Raw genomic sequence first — 25,063 nt, forward strand, 5'->3', positions numbered from 1 at the left:
ATTGAGTACCTACTGTAGGCCAGGCTCTTATGGACCCAGAGCTGTCTTGGAACAGCAGTCCAATCTGCGAAAGATGTGTGAGAGTGTTCTGTTAAGTGGGAAAGGTAGGTGGCAGAATAGTCATGTTCATGTTTTAAAAAGTGTGTACATGCTTATATGCATATGTTTTTTATACCTAGAAAAATATATATATTTTTGCCTAGCAATTATCTGCTTATGGGGGGGGATTTTCACTTTTAATTTCTATAATTTTTTATTGTGTGTTTTACTTGGGTTTCACTTTCATAATTTAAAAGAAAAATTCTTTAAGGGGATAAAGTGTGAATAAAGTGCTTGTTAAATTTTTGGTCTTTAAATGCTTCCAAGTTTTAGTTATACAGAGCAATATGCTGCAAATGTTAAAAAAATTCCTAAAACATATACTCCTTAAGGATTTGGAAGCTAAAAATGAGGAATATAAAATTTATTCGACAATTACTGTCTCCATAACGCTGACTTCATTTCTCTCAAGAGATGTACATCTGCTAGTCCATATCTATTGCTTTTTAGGAATGGGTGGACCCATAAATATTGTACTTTGAATGCCTTTAGCCGGTGTTATTTACCACTTATCCTTGGAGGAAGGATTCTGAATTATCCCCCCAAATGCTCATATTGCGAGTTCCTAAGGAGAGAGAATATTTAAAAAGAATAATTGTGACTTAGAGCCACAATCTTTTGGGGACATAAGGGAATGGTGACAAAGATCTTTCTTGTAAAATTGCATGTTTCTTCTTGCAGCTTGGCTTGCCCTTCCCCTGCTTGTGTCGTGTACCCTGTAACACTATGTTTGGATCCCAGCATCAGATGGTGAGTTCTTTAGGTTTATAAAATAATAAAGAATTGTGTTTTGAAACCGTACCTTCCTTTAAACTGCAGTTCTGTTTGCTGGCCTCCAGATAATTATTAGCTTATTCATGGATTGCTTAGATCTTCCTGTTGCATAATACATGCTGCCAGGTTCGAATGTCCAGGAAGATTGGCTGGCATAAAGGTGAGGAGCACCTGGCTCTTAAGGAATCTTGTAATCACTGTGTCACCTGTTTTAAGTAGAAACATGGAGTCCAGTTAAGCCTCAGAAATTCCTTCTAAAGCTCATTCTTTCAAATGGTTATCACTGTTGCCTGGATTTGTGAATGGGCAGATTTTGATTATTGTAATCCTTGGCATTGGATTCTGCTTATTTTTAGACATGCAAGTGATAAGCCTTTCCATACTGAAGTCAGAAGCAAAAGGGATAGGTTTTAGGGTTCTGCGTTTCTTTTTTTTTTTTTTGCCATACGCGGGCCTCTCACTGTTGTGGCCTCTCCCATTGCGGAGCACAGGCTCCGGACGCTCAGGCTCAGCAGCCATGGCTCACGGGCCCAGCCGCTCTGCGGCATGTGGGATCTTCCCGGACCGGGGCACGAACCCGTGTCCCCTGCGTCGGCAGGTGGACTCCCAACAACTGTGCCACCAGGGAAGCCCTCTGCATTTCTTTTTCAAGGTAGTTAGATTTTCTGGTTCAGATACGTCAATGAGTAATATCAGAGATACATTTTTGGTTGTTTTTGGTGGGGGGGTGGGGGTTTGAGAGAACATTCTTTTTTATTGTAAATGTTTAAAACTAGAGAAATGTTGGTTCTGTATGTCCAGTTTCTAACTTGAATCTCATTTAACTGATTTTTCTAGTTAGTCTTCAAGGAAAACGATTTTATTTTCACAACTGTGATTGGAGAAAAAAGGAAAATTGTCAAGAAAAGAATTGCTCTGATAAATTTTGAGAGTCATCTTCTTTTAGAAGTTAGAATTTTTCAGTGTATACGCTTTTGTGCTGGTTGTCTCATGTTTTTGTGGTTTGTCTTTCAATCCCAGGACGTTGCCTTCCTGGAGAAACTGATTAAAGATGACATAGAACGAGGAAAACTGCCCCTGTTGCTTGTTGCAAATGCTGGTAGGTATCATGAACCTGAATCTTCCATTTTGGACATACAAGAAAGAGGCTAGATAGTTAGCCTAAAAGAGATCAAGTCTTAAGAATGTTTGTGTGCCACATGTTTAAGGAAGGTCGGTATCAGCACTGTGGTGAGAATTACAGTACTAAAGTTTTAGCTCATTAGATTCCCTTAATTGTTGGTTTGTTTTGGGAGTTCTTGTTTGTGTGTATATACTTTTTCATTTAGGTTGTGCTTCTCTATTCCTTCATATGCTTCCTTTCTAAATTGAATTTTTTTTTTTTTTTTTTGGCTGTGTTGGGTCTTCGTTGCTGCACGCAGGTTTTTCTCTAGTTGCAGCGAGCAGGGGCTATTCTTTGTTGCATGTGTGGGCTTCTCATTGTGGTGGCTTCTCTTGTTGCAGAGCACGGGCTCTAGGTGCACAGGCTTCAGTAGTTGTGGCATGTGGGCTCAGTAGTTGTGGCTCGCAGGCTCTAGAGCGCAGGCTCAGTAGTTGTGGCGCACGGGCTTAGTTGCTCCGTGGCATATGGGATCTTCCTGGCCCAGGGCTCAAACCCGTGTTCCCTGCATTGGCAGGTGGATTCTTAACCACTGTGCCACCAGGGAAGCCCTAAATTAAATTCTTAAATGTCACATTTAAATGTCCACCTTTGAGACAGCCGGTTAGCTACCACTTTCTGCTGTGCTCACCACATTGTATTCAGCATTGTACTTGAAGCTCTAGATAGTGGAGTAAAGCAAGAAAAATAATTAAATGACATACAGTTTGGAAAGGAAGAATAAACTGTCTTTATTTGCAGATGGCATGATTGTATAGGTAGAAAGTCCTAAGGAAACCACAAAGAACAGCCATTGGAACTAATAAGCAGATCTATCAAGCTTGCAATGAACAATTGAAATTTAAATGCCATTCATAATAGCATCAAGAAAAAAACCTTTATGGATAAATTTAACAAAATAAGGCAAGATATGTACACTGAAAACTACAGAATGTTGCTGAGAGAAATTCAAGAAGACCCAGATAAATGGAACAATATGGCATGTGCATGGGTTGAAAGACACAATATTATTAAGTCATATCTCCCCAAATTAATCTACAGATTCAACTCAATCCTTATCAAAATCTCAGCAGACTTCCCATTTCTTATAGAAATTGATGAGCTGATTTTAAAATTTATATGGACATAAAAGGATCTAAGAAGAGACAAAATAATTGTGAAAAAGAACAACACTGGAAGACTTATCCTATCTGACTTTTAGACTTACTGTACAGCTACAAATAAAAGAGTGTGAGATTGGGCTTCCCTGGTGGCGCAGTGGTTGAGAGTCTGCCTGCAGATTCAGGGGACATGGGTTCATGCCCCGGTCCGGGAAGATCCCACATGCCGCGGGGCAGCTGGGCCCGTGAGCCATGGCCGCTAAGCCTGCGCGTCCGGAGCCTGTGCTCCGCAACAGGAGAGGCCACAACAGTGAGAGGCCTGCGTACCGCAAAAAAAAAAAAAAGAAAGAAACATAACCAGTCTACTATCAATCACTTAATAGATGGGAGAGGCTGCAGTTTACACGTGATTGAGTGGTTTACCAGTGTGACTACATTGTCACCAGAGTGCACGTCCCAGTGGTTAGCAAGCGGGCGTTGCCACAAAAGGAAGAGAGCCCGAATGTGGTCCAGTCACTTAAACACGGCACAATGCTTTATGTTTTGATGGCTCATGTGACACAACCCATGCGTTGGCCTTTGATCTTGTTTCAACTAAACTAAATGTGTCATTTTAGATTTTTTTTTAAAATTTGAGACAAATTTAGATGGGGGGAGGTGTGGAGTTGTCAGCCCTTTTCCTGGCATAACCCCTGCAAAAGAAGCACTTGTATTAGTTGTGTTTGTTGAAGAGCGTTAGAAATCTTGTTAGGTGGGTTCTGCTAACTGGAAATTTAGGACAGTTGGGAGAATGTGTGACTGTGCCTTTTACTAAAGGCTCTGTGAGGAGGATCTGCCCAGCAAAGCCTGCAGTGTAAACAGATCACCTAGGGAATGGGTTAAAGTGTGTAATATGTTTCAACTGACTTCAGAATGCTTTCTATACTAAAACAAAATACCTCTCGGGAATTCCCTGGTGGTCTAGTGGTTAGGATTCTGCGCGTTCACTGCCATGGCCTGGGTTCAATTCCTGGTCAGGGAACTGAGATCCTGCAAGCCGTGCAGTGCAGCAAAAAACAAAAAAGAAAACAAACAAAAAAACCAAAAAGGACCTCTCAAATTTGGTTAAAACAAACAAAACAAATTCATCTATGTATTTTTTTATAGAGAGCACACCTAAATAAAAATTACCCAGAAAGTGATAAAAAGTAAGTGTGGAAAAGGGATATCTTGGGCAAATGCTAACGAAACACAAGTACTGTAGCAAGGTTGCTGTGAGATAAAATAGACTTCATATTAATAATGATTCATGGCATCTACTCAGAGATATAACAGGTATGAATGCTTATGAATATAACTTTGAAATATATAAAGGAAAAGTTGATAGAATACAAGTGTAAATTGACAAAACCACAATCTTGGTGGGAGACTTGAATATATTTCTCATGAAACATCAGATCAAGTAAATAGAAAATAAGTATATAGAGGATTTAAATAACACAGTTAACAAGTTTGATTTTATAGATACATATAGTGAACAATACACACTCTTCAAAACTTGAATAACCAGTTTGCAAAAGTTGATTTTAAGCCAGTCCACAAAGAAAATCTCAATAAAACAGAGCTACAGTGTTACTTCTCTCATAGGGAGATAATGTATATAGAAGCTTTTATCATGCTGCAAAGACTCAGAAAATATTTGTTTTAGTATCCTTTCTTGTGTGTTTTATCCTAGGAACTGCAGCAGTAGGGCACACAGATAAGATTGGGCGTTTGAAAGAGCTCTGTGAGCAGTACGGCATATGGCTCCACGTGAAAGGGTGAGTGGAGGGGAATTTGGCTGCATGGTGGGCTGGCAGAGTGCCCAGGAGGAGCTCACTTTGTCGTCACATATATCACTAAGGGCTCTTTGGCTTGCAGATTACAAAATTACCCAAATTGGCTTAAGCAAGAAGTTTTATTGGCTCCCATAGCTAAGAAGACAAGTGTTAGGATTGGCCTTAGGCACCACGTCAGCCAGGTCACTTGGCTGAAGTTCCTCCATGGTGGTGGCTCCGTCTGTAGATAGCCTTTCCTGTTCTGGTGCAGAGTTGCTGCAGCAACTCCATCCGCCTTTCCAGGTGTGTGCAGAGGGTCAGAAGTCCCAGCAGGAGTCTCATACTGAGCCAGTTGCTGTGGCGAGGGAAATGTAACACTCTTAATAGTTTAGGTGATTTGTGAAGCTGTGGTCTCATAGAGGAGATTGGGGTGGCTTCCCAGAAGGCCATTGGACTGCTGCTAAGAGAAGAGAGGGGTGAGGATGCAGGGCAGCCCAAGTAGTCCGTTTCCAGGACATCATACACGTACACGGTGCGTTGCTTTTTAATTGTCCCTCTGGGAAAGAATGATGACTGGGAAATAATACTGGTATCTACCAAAGATATAAAATAATATAAAATAAGACACCCATTACACTAAGTAAGTAGATGACACCCCCTGAAATACGTTTTGATTAAAATGCATTTTCCATGTTTTCCTGAAAGTTGTATATGTACCACACTTTATGTTGCTGTTATAAAAGCTACCAACACAGCTGAAAGACATGTAAATGTCAGTGTGGAACAGCACAGCCCTTTTTAAAAAATTTTTTTTAATTTAAAATGTGTACTTAGTGAATAAGCAGCAGTAAGTAATTAGTTCTTAGGTCTGTGTTTTTTCTTCCAGTGTGAATCTGGCAACATTGGCTCTAGGTTATGTCTCCTCATCAGTGCTGGTATGTTGTTGATTTACTAAATACTGTGTTTTTAAGAAGGAATTTAACATCACTTAATCCCTGATGGCTTTTCACAGTTTTTATGAATGGAGAAAGGTGTTGGGTTTAGTGTATCCTGATAGTGTAACAAGAAGTTGTTCTCTCTGTGGTAGGCTGCAACCAAATGTGACAGCATGACGTTGACTCCAGGCCCATGGCTGGGTTTGCCAGCAGTTCCTGCTGTGACGCTTTATAAGCACGACGATCCTGCCTTGGTAAGCTTACTCTCACTGGGAGGGAGTGGGGAGTGGCTAATAATCATTGGGTCTGGGGGCAAAATACAGAAAAAGGAAAAAGTGAACACTTTCCTTAATGTTACCTCTGTGACTTTTTTTTTGAAAAAAATGTTTTTGACATAAATGAAACTATGCCATATATATTTTTCTATTTAGTCTCCCCATACTACCCCATGTGTATGAAAAACTTTTTATCACTGTGTAATATTCCATCACTTGAGTACCACAGTTATTTAATAATTCTCCATTTGTGAACTTTTAGGCTGTTTTCAAATTTTTGTTACTAAAATAATGAGCATCATTCTGTGTTTCAAATTATTCCTTACACTGGGTTCCCAGAAGTGGAATTAATAATGAGTAAGAGTATTTTAAGGTTCTTGATCCACATTGTCTAAAAGGTTGTAACATGATATAGTTTTTAAAAGCATAGTGGTGGTTCTTGTTAGTGGATCAGTTAGTGAGAGGCATATGCAAAATAAGCTTTCATTGATTCTTCTTAAACAGTTAATACCTTGCTCCGGTGATAATGGCCAGGTGTTTGAGGATGCTCAGAACAGCCTTGGGAGGGGCCGCTTGAATGGCTAAGCGCTCCAGCTCTGGGATGAACCCATTTGGATTCTCATCTTGGCTTTGCCACATCTTAGCCGTGAACCCTTAGACAAAGCAAGGTCTCTGAGCTAAGTTGCCTGGAATACTTACCTCATGGAGTTGTTTGATGATCAAATGAATAATGCAAGCCAAGTGCCTGCATAGCATCTGACACAAACCAAGTGCATAGTAAATGGTAACTAGTTAGTTCTGCTATGTGATTTCATTGGCTTTGATTAATAAACCCATATTGGCTTTTTTAGACTTTAGTTGCCGGTCTTACATCAAATAAGCCAACAGACAAGCTCCGTGCTCTGCCACTGTGGTTGTCTTTACAATACTTGGGACTTGATGGGATTGTGGAGAGGATTAAGCATGCCTGTCAGCTGGTGAGTAGAAACCTGAAGTTCAAATGAGTCACAGATACTCCATGGCAAAAACAGAGACAGAAAAATGCTTCATTGATTTACCCTCCCCCCAATACCTTGTTGTCTGGATTTCCCATCTCATAAGCAAGCAGACTAATTTCCCTGCATATATAGGTTTCTTGTTCAAAGTTCTGGGAGAGACTGCTGGGGCTGTCCCAGCATTTGTGTCCATATGAAATCAGATTAAAATGAATGCCGGTGTCAGCATGGGGGAGAAAAGAAGTCCCAAGGTGACAGCGAAGGAGTGGAGAAGAATGCAGAAGCTGGGATAAATGTTCCACTTGACTGACCGACTCTTGAGGGTAAAGAAATATGATGGTTGAGGGGAGTAAGGCTGGCATGGATATTTTTAACAGCCACCAGCTTGGGCTCCCAAATTGCAAGGCTCTAGGGACAATTTTAATTCTCTGTTTGAGGTGTTCTAATTGTGAAAAATATATAATTATGTTGTAGTTTAGAAAGCAAAAAAAATGCCATATTTACACAGTTTGAGAGCTGAGTTCTACCTAAGTCTAAAGCATGATGTCACCTTTCTGTACCTCCAATTCCTCACCTGTAGAATAGGGGTGATGATGTGATGGCAGATTGTTATGAGGACTTAGTTCGTAAATGTAAAGCTCTTATGGCAGCACCTAGTCATATAGGAAGGTATGCAGATAGTTTAAAAATAAATCTTGGTTTTAAATATGTTCTTGGAATTGACACTTCCTCATGTCATTTTTATATTTAAGAAAAATTAGTATTTTCATATTACTGTAGCAGGAGTCCTTTGGTTTATAATATTAGGATAGTTCATTTTAACATTAGTTTCTAATGAAATAGAAACATTCTAAATGAAGTAGTTTCATTTTTATATTAAGTAATATTAAGATTTATGTTCATTATGTTTACAGAAGCACCACATTTTTAAAAACATTTTCTCACTGGGCTGTTGGCTCACATCTTGAGGTTTGGTCCTTTGGAAGGAGAAGCCTTCATCGCCATGGTAACTAAGTCAGTTTGGGGAAGGTTTGGGCGCTCCAGGGAGAGTTTTTCAATTCCCTTCAGTGTTTTTCAATTCCCTTCAGTGTTTTTCAATTCAATTCAATGGGGCGCAGGAAAATAATGATGACAATTAGCCACCAAACACTTGAGGTCACTGCAGCTCTGGCATCTTCCTGCCAGCAAACGCTGTGGCGGATCTCAAACCCTCCTGAGCACTTGACTCTGCTGCTGACTCACTGCTGCTAAATGCACATGTGAAAACCGCATGGAGGTTTAGCAGGTGTGGTCGCCTGTGTCCAGTCCTGCCTTTGTAGTCCGCACTAGGTCACATGTTTCCTGAAAGCAAAAATCAGTGTCCTTCTTTTCTTCCTCCTTCTCATCTTCGTCTTCGTGGGAAGCAGTTCCTGAGCATTTACTCAGTGCCAGGCGCTGCGCAGCACCGTGGATGCAGGCTCTCACTTGGTCCCTACAGCTTCCCCAGAATATAAGGTCCACTGATAACATATTAATTAGTTTTCATGAGGGGTTTTCCTGTGTCCAACACTCAAATAAACATCTGTTGAATTAATGACCCCCAGGCCATGCAGTATATGTTATTTTGTCCCCACATTAGTGATGAGAGAGCTGGGATTGAGATATTAACGATGATGACAGTCGTCATCACTTACGTAATGCATGCCACGTTCTAGACACCTAACGTATATCAACTTGTGGAGGATAGATACTGTCACCCCACTATGTAGTTGAGGGAACGGAAGCACAGAGAGGCTGAGAAACTTGTCCAAGGTCATAGCTAGTAAGTGGCAGATAAGTAATTTACCCACAGTCCCACAGGTTGTAAGGGGCAGAGCCAGGTTTTGAACCCAGATGTGGTTATTCCAGACCCTACGCTCCTGACCAACTCTTAACGGTGCTATGCACTCTCATTTACCTTTGCTCTTCCTCCCAATATCAATACTGTGCCTTGCACACATTTGCACTCGGTAGTTTGGTTTTGTTTTTTTTCTGTTTTTGTTTTTGTTTTTTAACATTTTCTTGGCCACGCCATGTGGTATGTGGAATCTTAGTTCCCGACCATGGATTGAACCCACACCCCTTGCATTGGAAGCACAGAGTCTTAACCACTGGACCACCAGGGAAGCCCCTGGTTTTTTGTTTTTTGTTTTTGTTTTTGAGGTATAATTGACATATAACATTATATTCATTTCAGGAGTACATCATAATGATTTGATATTTGTATGCATTGTTAAAATGTCACCGCAATACGTCTAGTTAACATCCATCACCACACATAGTTAACAAAAAATTTTCTTTTCTTGTGATAAAGACCTTTAAGATTTATTCTCTTAGCAACTTTCAAACATGCAATACAGTATTAAAGTTACTACAGGGGCTTCCCTGGTGGCGCAGTGGTTAAGAGTCCACCTGCTGATGCAGGGGACACGGGTTTGTGCCCCGGTCCGGGAGGATGCCACATGCCGTGGAGCGGCTGGGCCTGTGGGCCATGGCCGCTGGGCCTGCGCGTCCGGAGCCTGTGCTGCGCAACGGGAGAGGCCACAGCGGTGAGAGGCCCGCGTACTGCCAAAAAAAAAAAAAAAAAAAAAAAGTTACTACAGTATTGGGAATTCCCTGGTATTCCAGTGGTTAGGACTTTGTGCTTCTACTGCTGGGCCCTGGTTTCAGTCCCCAGTCGGGGAACTAAGATTCTGCAAGCAGCAAGTTGTGGCCAAAAAAAAAAAGTTACTACAGTATTATTGAGTATATTCCCCATGACTCATTTTTAATAACTGCTGTTTGTACCTTTTGATCCCTTTTACCCACCCACTGCCAGCCCCCGCCTCTAGCAACCACCAGTCTTCTCTGTAGCTATGAGCTTTGTTTTGTTTTGTTTTAGATTTCACATGTAAGTGAGATCATATGGTATTTGTCTTTGTCTGAATTATTTCACTTAGCATAATGCCCTTAAGGTCTACCCATGTTGTTGCAAATGACAAGATTTCATTCTTTTTTATGGCTGATTATTTTCCATTGTGTGTGTGTTTGTGTGTGTGTGTGTGTGTGTGTGTGTGTATATCCCATCTCCTTTATCCATTCATCCTTTGATGGACACTTAAGTTGTTTCCGTATCTTGGTGATCATAAATAATGCTGCAGTGAACATATCTTGTTGAATTAGCATTTTCATGTTCTTCAGTTCAGATAACCCACGTGGACTTGCTGGATCATATGGTTGTTCTATTTTTAATTTTTTGCAGAAGCTCCATATGTTTTCCACAGTGGCTGCACCAATTTACATTCCAACCAACAGTTCACAAGCATTCCTTTTTCTCCACATTCTTGTGAACACTTGTCATTTCTTGTCTTTTTGATGACAGCCATTCTAACAGGTGTGAGGTGATATCTCATTGTACTTTTGATTTGCATTTCCCTGATGATTAGCGAAGTTGAGCATTTTTACGTGTGCCTGTTGTCCATCTCTGTGTCTGGAAAAATGTCTATTCAGATCTTCTGACCATTTTTTAATTGGATTGTTTGGTTTTTTGCTGTTGAATTGTATGAGTTATTTGTATATTTTGGATATTAACCCCTTATCAAATAAATGATTTGCAAATATTTTCTCCCATTTCATAGGTTCCCTTTTCATTTTGTTGATTATTTCCTTTGCTGTGCAGAAGCTTTTTAGTCTGACATAGTCTGCTTGTTTAATTTTGCTTTTGTTGCCTTGCACTCAGTAGTTTTTGAATCAATGAATGACCTATATTGCTAATATGACAAATTCACATATGTCTCATTAGAAAAAGCTTTTCTGGAACCACTAAATGTAACTTTTAACTGAAATATTGGGGAATATTTGCAGATGTTTAAATGCAAAAATTGGCAGCTGAAATTAGAAATCATCAAGTTGCAGATGGCTTTATCTGCCTGAGATCCTTGTTTGCAGACCTGCAAAGACTCTCATAAAAACCGCTTCTGGGCTTCCTTTGTGGCGCAGTTGTTGAGAGTCCGCCTGCTGATGCAGGGGACATGGGTTCATGCCCTGGTCCGGGAAGATCCCACATGCCGCGGAGCGGCTAGGCCCATGAGCCATGGCCGCTGAGCCTGCGCATCCGGAGCCTGTGCTCCGCAACAGGAGAGGCCACAACAGTGAGAGGCCTGCGTACCGCAAAAAAAAAACCCCACAAAAAACGCTTCTTAATATGAAATTACATAAGCTGTTTTTCTGTCATTTGCAGAGTCAGCGATTGCAAGAAAGTTTGAAGAAAGTGAACCACGTCAAAATCTTGGTATAGTATATAATTTGATCTGTTTTTTGAAGTAAATAACTCTTAATTTATTTAAGAGTTAGAATGATTTTCTCCAGATTTGATGCATGTCCATGGAATTGTGGCAGCTCCAGTAAAACTACATTCTTTGGGAGAGAGTCATGCATGTACTGATGACCTAATTCTGCGGTTAGCAGAAAGCCTAGAAATTTGCCCCATATACTGTTTGAACCCATACAGTGCTTTTCATATAATCCATTTGCAGTTTTTATTCTGTTAAAATTTAGCATTGCACAAAGATGTAATAAGCACCATTGATTTCACCTGCCCAAGGATTTTTAGAACACCCATTTTCCTGAAATGAAAAATCATTTTGTCTGTGAGTGCTTTGAGCTACTCTTTCTGAAACCCTTTGACCCCAGAGTTGGCATTTGCATGAAGGGGAATAAGGCAGAGAAAAGGGGGCGGCCCTGCTCCTCTTGCCCTGGTAATCTTCCTGAAAGGTACCACCATCTGTCAGAGATTGTGCCCTAAGGCTGGTAACTAGACAAGTAGATGAGGATTTAGGGGGTTTGATAACCAAGTATCAGTTCACGTTTGAATGTTTTCATCTTTTGCTTCATTGTATTTTAGGATTTCAGAAAATATGTAGATCAGATTCTAATTTAAACAGGGTCACTGGTGTTTCTTTGACAATTCTGCAGGATACAGTTAAGTTTAAAACGAATGTTTGAGTTTATTTGGGGTTCAGGTGAGTGCAGTTTATTTCCACTTTAGTACACAGTTCGGTTTAAGTGCGTGAATGGGGGCTGCTCGCATTGCCTTCTGAGTAGGAGCTTGGAGCTACTCAGCTGACCTGAGGTGACTCAAGTCCTAGCCTGGAAGAGGACAGTGGCCCCTCCGGAGAAGCAGAGGGATGAATGTAAGTCAGGAGACTTGGGTTCCAATTTCAGCAGTACCACTGGGGCCCTGTGACACTGACTCATTCTGTTAACCTCCTAAGCCTGTGAGCTCAGCTGTCGGTGAAGGTATGTTGGTTGGACGCCCTTGACTGCAAACAGAGACCTAAATTATGGACTAGAATGAGTGTGCTGGTGGGGTGAAGGCAGTGCTGGGCCTGTGTACTTCCTGTCCCACCCTTGCTGAGCCCTCTGGAGCTCCTCTTCATGTCCTCTCCTTCCTCATTCTCCTCCAAGCAGGGAGGAGCTGATGATGCTAATTGATCTCCAGTTGGTTTAGAACATCTTTGTAAGGCCACATATGGCCCAGGCATAACCCTGCTCCCTCCCTCCCTCCAGTGGCTGCTTTACTCAGTAGGGGGCACAGTAACTGGCAAACACCATGAGGCATTGTGGCCTGTCGGTAATCCATCATCATTATCATCATCATCATCATCACAGATGCTGTTTCTGAAATGCTTGCTGTGTAGCATATGTGGTACTAAGTCCCTTACATGCCTATTTCATTTAACCCTCACAAGTCTCCTTTGTACATGCTGTTCCCTGTACCTGAAAACACTGTTCCCCCTAATTCTTCTCATTACTGATTTCTTATCCATCAGATCTTAGTTCAAATATCACCTCTTGAGAGAGGCCTTCCCTGAGCCCCGACCCTACCTAGAGTAACACCCACCACCTTCCATCACTCTCTGGGCTCTGGGTTTTTTCCTTCATTGAACTTATTACTACCTGAAATTGTGGTCTGTATTTGTTTGTTGTCTGTTTTTCCCCGAAGAAGCCTTGTAAAGGCAAGGACTTTTGCCTGTTTTTTCATGGTTTTACGTCCTGTGCCAAGTATGATACTTGGCATACAGTAGGCACGCAAGTGTGAATAAATATATAGAATCTGTGAATTGGACGCAGTGTTTATTCCCTTTTTACTAGTGAGGAAACTAAGGCACAGATAGGTTGAGTGCGTGCCCAGGCTGCCCAGCGAGGCAGTGGTAGAGCTGGGATGCACACTCAATGCCTGCGAACTTAGTCAGTGGACCATCCCTCTGAGGTCAGTTACAGGAGAATGAATTCCTCCTGCCTCAGGCTCGTTGTGAGGGGGTATATCAGATAATGCATGGGAAAGCAAAATGAAGACTGTCAGGCGCCGTAAGATAGAAGTAATTATTAAGTGTCTTTTGCTCCTCACCACGGTATTAGTCTAGTGCTTTCATAGGTACTGACTCCGGAATCCTCACAGTAAGTCTCTGGGGTAGAGTAGCGTTATCTCCATTTCTTCGGCTCAGATGAGTCGTGTGTCCAGAGTCCCAGAACTAGTATGTGGCAAAGCCAGGACTTGACCCCAGGTTATCACAGAAGAGCTTCTCTGCTGCTCAGCCACTCCCTTCTCCAGGCGTCCATGGCCGCCTTCCTTCCCACCTGGATGGCCCTTCAGGAGCCTCTCCCATCCCAGAAGCACAGGCCCACTGCCCCAGCTCACTGCCTCCAGCACCAAGGCCTTTTCCAGGGCCCGGGGTGGTGCTTGTGCCCCGCTTTATCAGTGCCCAATTCAGTCTCCTCTGCAGCTGCATTCTGATAAGGCTGTTGTTTCACAGGACTCTTATCCAGCACATGGAGTAGATTCTAAAGTCAGCATGTGAGGGGAAACTCTAATATTGTCACTCTTACACCTGAAAATCCCAGAGTGCCTCTGGGGGGCAGTTAACATGGTTTCGTGTTTACGTCTCTGCTGGCTTTTAAGATTTTCCTGGTCCTTAGTGTACTGCCACTTTCACCATGGTATATCTAAGTAAGGATTTTTTTTTTAATCTTGCTTGGGACTTGTGCTAATTGAACCTGAGGATTCTTTTATTTAATCCTGTAAAATTCATTTTTTCAGCTATGACCTCTTTCCCTTTCTCTTCTGGAACACCAGTGAGCTGCATATTGAACCTTGTCATCCCACCTTCCATCAGTCTCTTGGATGCCTCCATCTCTTTGCTGCTTTCTGGTGTAGCCCTTTAGATCCTTCTTGGAGTTCAGTAATTTGCTCTGGAGCTGCATCTAATCTGCCGTTTAACCTATTCACTGCGTTTTAACTTTCAGTGACCTCTTTTTCATTTCAGGATATTCTCTTTAGTTCTTTTTCAAGTTATTCTGTTTTTTAAGCATCTTTTAAAAAAAAAAAGATTTCTGGTCCTTCATTTCTGTTTAAACGCAGTGATCGACGTCTGTTCTGATGGTTGTTTCAGTGTCTCGGTCCTTGGGGCCACAAATTGTCCTCTCAGCTGTGTCTGCTGACTCTTGCTCCCTGTGTGTGTTGTAATTTTTCTGTTATGAGCTAGATTTTTTTTTCTTTGACTGGCCTAGGTCCATGTATTTATGTTGGTTTCACAGCTTTAGGAGTCTTACACTACAGAGGACATCCCACCCAGGTGCAGAGCACGCCTGACATTTTGATTTCTCGTGAGAGAATTTTTTCTCTCTCTACAGAGCATCAGGCAGAGTTAAGCTTTCTTACTGATCAGTGGGTGGAGTTTTTCTCTCTTTTCATGAAGAGTGTTTTTCAAGGGTCCTGGCTTTATGTAAACTCAGCACTATCCCTCACATGGGTTTCAAACCCATGACCTTAGACATTAAAGCGAAGTTCCAGGCCCCATCCGTGCTCCCCTCCCCCCAGCCCCTGCAGCTCAGCTTATACTATTCTTTCTGTTTTCTCTTCTTTCTGGATTCACCTTTTTTTGTGAGCCTAGCAATGGTTTGAACTTCTTTTGGTTATTGGTGACATTTAATCAAGCATTTCAGGTATTTAGAATTGATGACTTAAGTATTAGCTTGGTCTACCATGTTGCTGGAACCAGAATTCTATGTATATAACCCTGTACAGGATTTCTTGTGCAGGCTGACATTTGAGACCACTGAGCTCAAAGAAATAAACAAAAGACTATAAAGTCTTGGCACTCAAGTCATTCTGCCTTATCCTGAGAATAGGGGAATGGGTGTAGAATTTTGTCACTTTGTTCCTCTTTACTTATTGGGCTTACTCCGTTCTATATAAATATTAAACCCCTCTAACTTTAAAGGTATTAATAGATTTATTTGTTTATGTGAAAGTTAAAGGAGATAGTACCTATGAAAGCACAGGAATTGGCTCAATAAATAATTGGCAGATTTGAATGTACCTCTTGCTTGATCTGAATCACATCTACTGTCCCTTTGAAAAGCTTAGTAGAGAAGATCTTGCACCAGCTACTTCCTGTCTCTCCGGTTAGCACATCCTGTTGTGGGCCTACGAGTGAGCCATCACTGGCAGAGCCTTGGGAAATGGTTTCAAGACGAGAATTGTAGTACTGGAATTGTTAAATGCTTAGAGATCCTCTCTCCCTTCTCCCGCCTCCCCCCACTTCAAATACCGCAGTCTGTCAAGGGCATTGCCGCTCCCTTTGTGTGCTGACCCCACGGGAAAGCTGACGGCGCACTGTACATTCGTTCAGTGGAGAACATGGACCTAGTGCTGTGCAATCTTAATGCAGTGGACGTCTTCAGCTGTTATGAAATCTGTTAGTGAAGATGGTTGTCTGATGCCTGTCCCGAGTATAAGTACCGCTTCAATGATTTAGAAAAATGTAGCTTCAGTTCTAGACTGTGGTTATCCACATTGCCAGCAGGATTTGCATCCTGCCCAGAGAGTTTTACAGGGTGAGTAGAAAAAGCTCCAGTCAGTCCTGCTTGAGGTGGCGTCACTTCTGGATTCTTGAAAGCTTGGACGCTCGACAGTGATTCTAGTGCCACTTTTTCCTTGCCTTTTTTTATCTTTCATGTTAGACCCATGTTTATCCATAATTATTAAAATTTCCTCCCACTTTTCATTTTCAAGGTATCAGTGTCAGATGTTATAATTCAGCCATGTATTCTCGGGACTGGCTTATAATTATGTCTTAAGAATTTTACTAAACCATTGATTTTTGTTTCTCTAGCAAATGAAATTAACCTTTGAACTTTTTTATGTGGTTTTTTGTTGTTGGTGGTGGGGTGTGTGTGTGTGTGTGTGTGTGAGTGTGTTTTTCGGCTTGCAGGAAGTTAGTTCCCCGACCAGGGGTTGAACCCAGGCCCAGGCAGTGGAAGCACCGAGTCCTAACCACTGGACCACTAGGGATTCCCTTTATGTGTTTAAGTGCCAATGTCTGTAGCCTATTTTCCAAGCTCACTGATTGACTTTGTAGGTGTTTGAAATTTACTGTTACTTGGTAATAATCAGATTCCATCTTTTAGGTGGAGGATGAGCTCAGTTCGCCAGTGGTGGTGTTCAGATTTTTCCAGGAGTTACCAGGCTCAGGTAGGTGATTTTAAAAAGGGGGTTATTTTTCTCTCTGTGTTTAAGGGCTTTGAATTTTAAACCACTTCAAGTTAACTAAATAATCCAAAATATTTTGATTGCTAGAATCTTATCATCATTTCAAAAAAAAACTGAATAATGTTCACAAGAACTCCAGACCTATTTGCCTTAGCATTTTCCTGACAGTTTCCTATGATTAAACCAGTGTTTTCCAAACACCAGTCCCTGGACTAGTGCTGGAATGAATGAGAGAAAGTCCCTTGAAAATAGAGCTGGGGGCCCTCCTTCCTGAGCATTTTGACTCAGTAAGCTGGATCTAGGAATCTCTATCTTTAAAGAATGTCCCAAGTGCCCCCTACCCAGTCCAGGGCTCTGTTATCTTTCACCTGACAGCCACGGTCCCCTCTCACCTGACCTCTCACTTCCATACATTCCACACGCTCCATTCCGGGCCGCTCTCCACATCCAGCCACCTCCCTGCCCAGAAGCCTGCGTACCTTCCGTTCCAGATGGAAGGCCTGCGGGTCCTAGCCCTCGCCTTCCCCTCCGACTTCCTCTTCCTGCTCACTGTTCTTCAGTCAGACTGGTCTTCTCTGAGTCTCTAGAACACTCCACCGTCTCCTAGAGCAGGACCTCTGCACTGCTGTCCCCCTCGCTCTCGCTCTTCTGGCTCCTTCTCACCATTCAGGTCCCTGCAGCGTCCACCTCCTCATGGAGGTCCTCCCTGCCTGTCCTGTCCAAGGTGACTCCCTCACATTATATCAGAGCTCCCGCCTTCTTTCAAGGCCCTAACAACAGTGTATGGTGATTTCATTTCATTTCCTTATGCTACTTCTTCAATAGAAGGTAAGCACCACCCTGACAAAAACCTTGTCTGCCTCATATCATAACCCCGTGCCCAGCACAGTGCCTGGCACAAGCAGGCACCTCAACCGTTTAACAAAAGGAAGCCAGTTGTGTTTTGAGGCCTGGTGTGCTGCTGGGTCTCTGACTTCCCTGCACGGTGCTCAGTGCTGGTAGACTGGTTGGTAACTTATAATTTTATGCTTTGATTTTCCCTCAAAATTCCTTGAAAGAAAAACTTTTTAAATGAAATTAAGAATTCTATTTGTGAGAATATATTCAAATGTATTTTTCATGAGAAAAAAAGTGAAAGCTTTAAACCCTCTGTAACATATATATTTTTTAAAAATTTTAATTGTGGTTAAAAAAACATAAATTTACCACCTTAACCATTTTAAAGTGTACAGTTCAATAGTGTTAAATATATTCACATCATTGGACAACAGCTCTCCAGAATTTTTTCGTCTTGCAAAACTGAAACTTCATACCCATTAAACACTAACTCCCATTCCCCCTTCCCCCCAGCCCCTGGCACCCACTATTCTACTCTCTGTCTCTCTGAATTAGACAGCTTTACTTCATGTAAGTGGAATCATACAGTGCTTGTCTTTTTGTGGCTGGCTTATTTCATTTAGCATGACACCTTCAGGGTACATTATGTTGAGCATGTGACAGACTTCCCTTACTTCTTACGGCTGTATGTACTCCGTTGTATGTATGTGCCATTTTGTTCATTCATGGTGAGATACACATTTGATTTCCGGTTGAGACATTTCTCTCAGGTTAACGTTGGGAGCTAAGTGAAACGGGGTTGGAGGGGTGTTGTGTAGTTAGCTGTGTTTCTGGGAGGCGAATCCCCTCTCTGTGTTGTGTGTCAGATCCAGGACTTAATGCCATCCCAGCGCCCAACATGGCCCCGTCAGCAGTCAGCCAGGAGAGGCACTCCTGCGACTCACTGAACCGCTGGGTAAGATCAGCTGTCACGTGCCCTTTATTCTGCGTCCTGGATGGTTGGGATAATACATGGTCCTGTCTGGGAAATCAGAAACCCACAGGGGGAGCCTCTTGTGAAGGCGCGGGGCTTCGTCCTGGGCTTCTTAAGCAGACCACAGCCCCACGTGCTGCACGACTTCCAGCAGGTCCTGTCAACATTGTTCCCGCCGGTTCCTCACGGGACTGTTTCCCTGCTGCTGTGTAAGGCTGAACAACAACATGCAAGACGTGGCCTGCGGTGCAGCCACTTTGGAGCTCTGGTGATACCAGAAGCACATGAGCCAGACCCTTGCACGCCTCTGGCAGTCTGGCGACATGGATCAAGAGCATTATGCTTTGGCTTCTTTTTGACACTGAAATCATACCTCCTGGATTTGAGTATAAAGAATATTCTAAACGATGTAAAGATGTTCACTAGAGCAGTACCAATCCTAGCAAAACACTGGAGAAGCCCTCAGTGGTTAGGACTCCGCGCTTCCACTGCAGGGGGCGAGGGTTAGATCCGTGGTCGGGGAACTAAGGTCCTACAAGCTGCACGGCTCAGCCTAAAAAGACACAAAACAAAACAAAAAACATTGGACATGCCTAACCTAGGGGTTTTGGTGAATAAATTATGGTACATCCACACAGTGACATTCAGAACAGCCAGTATAAACCACATAGCTGCATGTTTACGGCAGAGGGGAAATGGTCATTGTAAATTATGTGAAAAAATGCAGATTACTACACAGCATGTAGAATGTCATGTTTTATGACAACAGAAGACACACATACATACACACACACACACACACATACACACCCAGAAGATCCGGGGGTGGGGGATGGTTATACCACATGTCAACAGTGTGTGTCTCTCAGTGGTGTATTGTGGGTAAATTTTCTTTTTTTTACTTTACGTGTATTGCCTAGATCTTTCTATAGTGAACTTATATTTTTGAGTAAGAAAAAAGGTAAAATTTACGGTTTTTAAAAACAAGGTGGTGGGCTTCCCTGGTGGCGCAGTGGTTGAGAATCTGCCTGCCAATGCAGGGGACATTGGTTCGAGCCCTGGTCTGGGAAGATCCCACATGCCGCGGAGCAACTAGGCCCGTGAGCCACAACTACTGAGCCTGCGCCTCTGGAGCCTGTGCTCCGCAACAAGAGAGGCCGCGACAGTGAGAGGCCCGCACACTGCGATGATGAGTGGCCCCCGCTTGCCGCAACTAGAGAAAGCCCTCGCACAGAAACGAAGACCCAACACAGCCAAAAATTAATTAATTAATTAAAAAAAAGGAAAAAAAACAAGGTACCGTAAGTATTCAAAGAAAATCAAAGGTGAAAGGAAACTAGCCTCCAGTAGCCTCTTGGGTCTGGGCTGAGCGGACGAGGGCAGGTCCAGAGACACTGGATTCCCTCCTTGCGGGAGTGTGTTCATTCTGCCCCTTTCCCTGCAGCTGGGAGAACAGCTGAAGCAGCTGGTGCCCGCGAGTGGCCTCACGGTCATGGATCTGGAGGTGGAGGGCACGTGCGTGCGGTTCAGCCCCCTGACTACCGCGGCAGGTAACCAGTCTTCGTGGGTCGCCGTCGCTGTTCTGGGAGCACTAGTGCTGTGTCTGTCGAAGTCCAGGCTGTGATATTCTCTTCTCTCCCTGGAGAGGCTTTTCCTTTTCCTTTGGGCTGAGTTTAGGTAGATTAACCTTCCGGGGTAACTTCTCAGAAAGAGAGACCTCTGAAGTCAATTGAATTCCTGTGTTTTGATGTCCTGTGACCCTCTGTTCAGTGGTTCTCAGCCCAGACTGACTTTAGAATCCCTGTGGAGCTCTGAAAACTCCCAGCGCCTCGGCCCCACCTGCAGAGATTCTGGTTGACTGACTGGGTTTACTTGGAGTGGAGCCTGGGCACAATAGGCCAGTGAAGGTCGAGAACCACTGTTGTAGACATTTTAGAGAACTATAGAGCTGAAAGCACGTGGACTTTTGTGACAAAGTCCTGGGGATTCTTGTCCCCTCCTCGGCCATTTCATACCTGTAGGACCTGGAGCAAGTTTCTTATCTCCAGACCTGTTCCCCACCACCTCATAGTGGTGACGTGAAGATTAAACTGTGAGATCATGAATATGAAATAGCTTGGATGGTGGTTGGCGTATTTTATAGTAGGCACTTAAAAATAAGCTAAAAAGAGATGCCTTAAAAATCTGATTGTGCTTTTTTCTGAGACGATTTAAACATTTTCAGAAAATGTTTGATGGTGTTTCATGAGGTGTTTTCAACATTTTTGGAAAGATATTTTCTCAAAAACATCAAAGTGGTGAAGTGTAGGCAACTGTCCTGCACAGAAAAGCCATCGTGAAGATAGCCAGTGGCCTCCAGACCTTCCAGGAGTCTCTGCTCCTGCTATGCAGGGGGCCTAGCCCCAGAGGTTTAGCCTCTGAAACTGGAAAAGCTAGCTGTGGCTACCCCAGGCCACCTACGTTGAGGCTTAGATCATATAAGCATTGGAATCAGCAGAAGTGAGGGTGCAGTGATGTTGCCAAGACTCATGCATCCCTGAACCCGGAGACCTCTCAGGCTCTGACCTTCAGAAGCCATCATCACCCTGCCCTTCTGCCCCCCACCCTTGCTCCCTGAAACCCCTCTCTTTCTCTCCATGTGAACATAGAGCGAGAACTGTGTGGACGCCTCCTTGTTTCTAACCTGTGCTATGATGTTTATAACCTGACTTAAGCAGTCTTTCTGTGAGAAGAATCTGATTTCTATGGTAGGATTTCATTGTGTATTAAATCGTATAGGCTAATTCTTCGGTGTAAGGAAAAAATGTGTCTACACCTGGGCAGCCAGCTATATGATTTTTTAACACGATTCTTCCATATCTGGGTTTAGTGGGGTTTTTTCTTTTTTTAAACTCCTCAGCTCAGCTAATGTGCTATACCTAGAGCTGCTGACTTTCTGACAGTAGAAGTGGGAGCACTGCCCCCTCATTTTTAGCCATTCCTTAAGCGTTTGCCTAACATTCTGTGCACGTGTTCAGTTTTAGGAACTCGGGGAGAGGATGTGGATCAGCTCGTAGCCTGCATCCAGAGCCAGCTGCCAGTCCTGACCTGTACACTGCAGCTGCGAGAGGAGTTCAAGCAGGAGGTGATGGGAACAGCAGGTCTCTTATACGTTGATGACCCAAACTGGCCTGGAATAGGGGTTGTCAGGTACGGTGCAAAGACCGTGGGTGGGTCATTTTGTGAACCAGCTTAGAAATCTAAGATGACTGCGTGGAGTGACAGTGTTCATGTCTGATGAAAGTTCATCTAGATGTGCTGGGCATTTACAAGAGCACAGCGGGCAGGCGGCCCAGCGCTCACTGAGTGAAATAGGAGTTGCTGTGTTCTTTCTGTGCCAGCTTGAAAGTTACTAGGAGAACTGCGTTGGGTGCACCACTGACGTGCGTACAGAGAACTACAGCCCACTAAGGAGAAGCCAGTTCCCTGTTCCTCTGGTTCAGTGTGTGTCCCTCCTGTGGCCCCTTCGTCCCCTCTCTGGATCAGGGAAGCCTCCTGTTCCTCTTACAAGTGATGGGACTTCCCAGCCTTGCCCCTCCTTCTACATTTCATGCCCCTGGAGACTTGGGCTTCCCTTGGGACTTTCTGGAAACGTTTGATCTTGAGACCCTCTGAGTGGCTCCTTTGCCCTTTGTCTCATTCCACATCCTTGGTAACTTCCAGTAGCTTCTATTCCACCTGTTATCCTGTGTCTGAAGAGACACTTGATCTTGTAGATTGCTGAAGTACTGTTATGTGATATCGTTTATAGGTATGAACACGCTAATGATGATAAGAGCAGTTTGAAATCGGATCCAGAAGGGGAAAAAATCCATGCTGGACTCCTGAAAAAGTTAAATGAACTGGAATCTGACCTTACATTTAAAATGGGTAATTACTCCTTCTAAAGTCAACTTTGAACTTTGAAAGCTGTTTTCTAACTGGTTTGAAGGGAAATGGTCTCTCTTAGCTATTTAGATCTTCCCAGGGTGATAGAGCCCTCCACCCCTTCTGCAGCCTCTCTGGGTCCCATCTCCTCATTAGATCCACGTCCTCACCCCCTCGGGGAGGCTTTCCTGTGCCTGGTCGCGCTGCTGTACAGGGAGTGGCCCGTGTCTGAGGACTTGGGAACCAAGTCAGTCTGTTGTTTCTGCCCGCAGGCCCTGAGTATAAAAGCATGAAGAGCTGTATTTACATTGGCATGGCAAGTGACGACATAGATGTTTCTGAACTAGTGGAGACCATTGCAGTCACAGCCCGAGAAATCGAGGAAAACTCCAGGGTCTGTAAGACTAATCAGTGTCTCATTCCTTTTCTGGGTTTTCCCTGGGCAATTAGCTGGAGTCACAAAGGAAGAAGCTACCCTTAGCAGTGTCTGTTCATTCGTTCTTTCCCCAAGTTTTTAAAGGCTTCCTGTGAGCCAGGCATTGTGCAGGCATCAGGGATGCCGGTGATGTGATGCGGTCACTGCCTTCAGTGAACTCACAAGCCAGAGTGGGGAAGAGACGCATGTGAGCAACTGAGGTAGTAAATGCTGTGGACAGAAGTTAGGGGAGGCTATGCATTCAGGAAGTTGTGTCCACCTCTGTCCGACAAGGCCAGGGAAGAGTTCCTGATTGGAGCTGGTCCTGAGGCTGGATGGGATGGTGCTTCTGATAACAGAACTTTCCGCCAGTAATAGATGTGCTTCTCTTGGCCAGTTGGCACGGAGGACCAGGCTTGTCAGACTTACAGGACGCTCTCCACACCAGATATGCGAGTCACTAGAAATTACTCAAAAGGAGAGAAAAGGGACCAAAGCAAGACTGGTCTGAGAGGAGGCAGAAACCTGTGTCATGTGATTCACTTTTGGTAGTAGGGGTGCGGAAGAGAAGGGAGTTTGAAATGAAGCCTAGGAGCCAACTTTTTTCATTCTTGGGTGGACTTCTTGAAGTTTCTTCCAAACCCGCCTATATTACTTCTGCCTCTGTCTCCATGAATGTTGAGAGTCATGTCTGTTTTCTATTGATATGACATTCAGATCACAGGGACAGTTATTGCTGTTCCCTGGCAAATGAGGCTGGTCACCAAGGTACGTCTGCCTAGGCCTCCTTTAACATTTTGACCTCTTCTATTTGACATTCTGTTTTATTTTTACACTGACATTTTAAAGTGCCATTTACTAATATACTTTTGAAAAATGTCCCCAGCGCTATGTTAATAGTTCTAGGCCTTCAGCAAGAAGCTTAGACAAATAATGCCTTTCTTGGTCTTAACACAGCTTCTGGAAAACATGACAGAAGTGGTTCGGAAAGGAATTCAGGAAGCTCAGGTTCAACTGCAGAAGGCAAATGAGGAGCGACTTCTGGAAGAGGTGAGGCTCCAGGGTGGGCTCCCCAGCTGGCCTCAGGCTGGGCACCAGCCTCCACAGGATGGCCTTGAGCAACGGTTATGTTTTGCAGGGGGTGTTACGGCAAATCCCCGTGGTAGGATCCGTGCTGAATTGGTTTTCTCCAGTACAGGCTTCACAAAAGGGAAGAACTTTTAACCTAACGGCAGGTAGGACTCTCTTTCATCTGGAGAGTTTTGCCAGATGATGCCCTGGGATCCCACACTCGTGCTGAGGGGCCTTGTCTGTGTCCCAGGCTTTACACCAAGCACTGGGCCGGGACTCTTGTGAGAGGAGGCGAGATTTGTCTGCCCCTGGGACTCTGTCATCTTCCCTCTCCTGCCCCGACAGCTGAAATAGTACGAAAGCAGGTGCCTGTTGCCCACAGCAGACTCCTCTTGACCTCAACAAGAACGCGTTCACTCAGCTGTTCAGTCCTCCAGACAGTGTGTCTTGGACGTTTTGGTTCAGTGTTCACATTCTTTGCAGTCCTCATTAGTGTTTTGCCCCAGCAGAGAGCTGCTTTTGCCAGGGGCAAGTGAAAGATTATAGTCTGTAGTGCTGAGCCATTTTATTTCAAACCAGGCAACTAGCAAGTATTACCAGTTGCTGGGATTTGGGGAAGATATTGAGCTGCAGGCCCCTCCTTTCCTGTTCTACCAGTGGAATAATTCCCTGAACCTGGGGCCCCTTCCCCAGGAAATGATGACTACACTGTCATATGACAGCAAGGGATAATCTGACACTGAACCCGCCAAACCTTTAGCAAAGAGGCATCCATTCCTTGTTGCTAAAGGACACTTCCCATTGGGGCCTGGCTCCTCAGGCACACTTGGGCCACACTGCTGTCTGGTTGTTTTCACATGTACACAGGACACGTGGGGAGACGAGGCTGAAACACCCCAGCAGGGCCGGGACTCACTCGTGGGCACAGCTGCGAGATGGCTTTGTCACTTCCCGGCACATGTCAGGAGACCCGGGGCCTCCCCCAGGGCGCCTGCGCCAGGACCTCCCCACACACACACCTCCCCACCCCCCTCTTTTCTGCAGGCTCCCTGGAGTCCACGGAACACACATACGTGTACAAAGTACAAGGCTCGGGAGTAACACCGCCTCAGACCCCCTCAGGCGCTCGCACTAAACAGAGACTTCCAGGTACGTCACGTCTCCATGTTTGAGTTCGT

At 43.9% G+C, this 25,063-nt stretch overlaps 1 protein-coding gene across 5 annotated transcripts in view; it reads left to right on the forward strand.

Annotated features, from left to right (window-relative positions):
* Positions 1-25,063, forward strand: part of PDXDC1 (pyridoxal dependent decarboxylase domain containing 1) — a gene marked incomplete at its 3' end in the record, with an annotated part of 50,014 nt that overhangs the window by 21,500 nt on the left and 3,451 nt on the right. For 3 of the 5 annotated variants that reach the window (XM_082669757.1, XM_082669754.1, XM_082669756.1), the window contains 16 exons: positions 781-849; positions 1,894-1,972; positions 4,847-4,931; positions 5,815-5,863; positions 6,016-6,117; positions 6,990-7,115; positions 11,371-11,421; positions 16,602-16,665; positions 18,387-18,475; positions 19,938-20,043; positions 21,511-21,682; positions 22,284-22,402; positions 22,672-22,793; positions 23,772-23,864; positions 23,953-24,049; positions 24,930-25,034. In XM_082669757.1, coding sequence (XP_082525883.1) covers positions 781-849; positions 1,894-1,972; positions 4,847-4,931; positions 5,815-5,863; positions 6,016-6,117; positions 6,990-7,115; positions 11,371-11,421; positions 16,602-16,665; positions 18,387-18,475; positions 19,938-20,043; positions 21,511-21,682; positions 22,284-22,402; positions 22,672-22,793; positions 23,772-23,864; positions 23,953-24,049; positions 24,930-25,034 — 1,528 coding nt within the window. Of the gene's footprint in view, positions 1-780; positions 850-1,893; positions 1,973-4,819; positions 4,932-5,814; positions 5,864-6,015; positions 6,118-6,989; positions 7,116-11,370; positions 11,422-16,601; positions 16,666-18,386; positions 18,476-19,937; positions 20,044-21,510; positions 21,683-22,283; positions 22,403-22,671; positions 22,794-23,771; positions 23,865-23,952; positions 24,050-24,929; positions 25,035-25,063 lie in introns of all 5 variants that reach the window. The other 2 variants (XM_082669753.1, XM_082669755.1) reach the window with 1 other exon arrangement.

Source organism: Grampus griseus (genome assembly GCF_964374135.1).
Source record: "Grampus griseus genome assembly, chromosome: 14".
NCBI classification, from domain to species: Eukaryota; Metazoa; Chordata; class Mammalia; order Artiodactyla; family Delphinidae; genus Grampus; species Grampus griseus.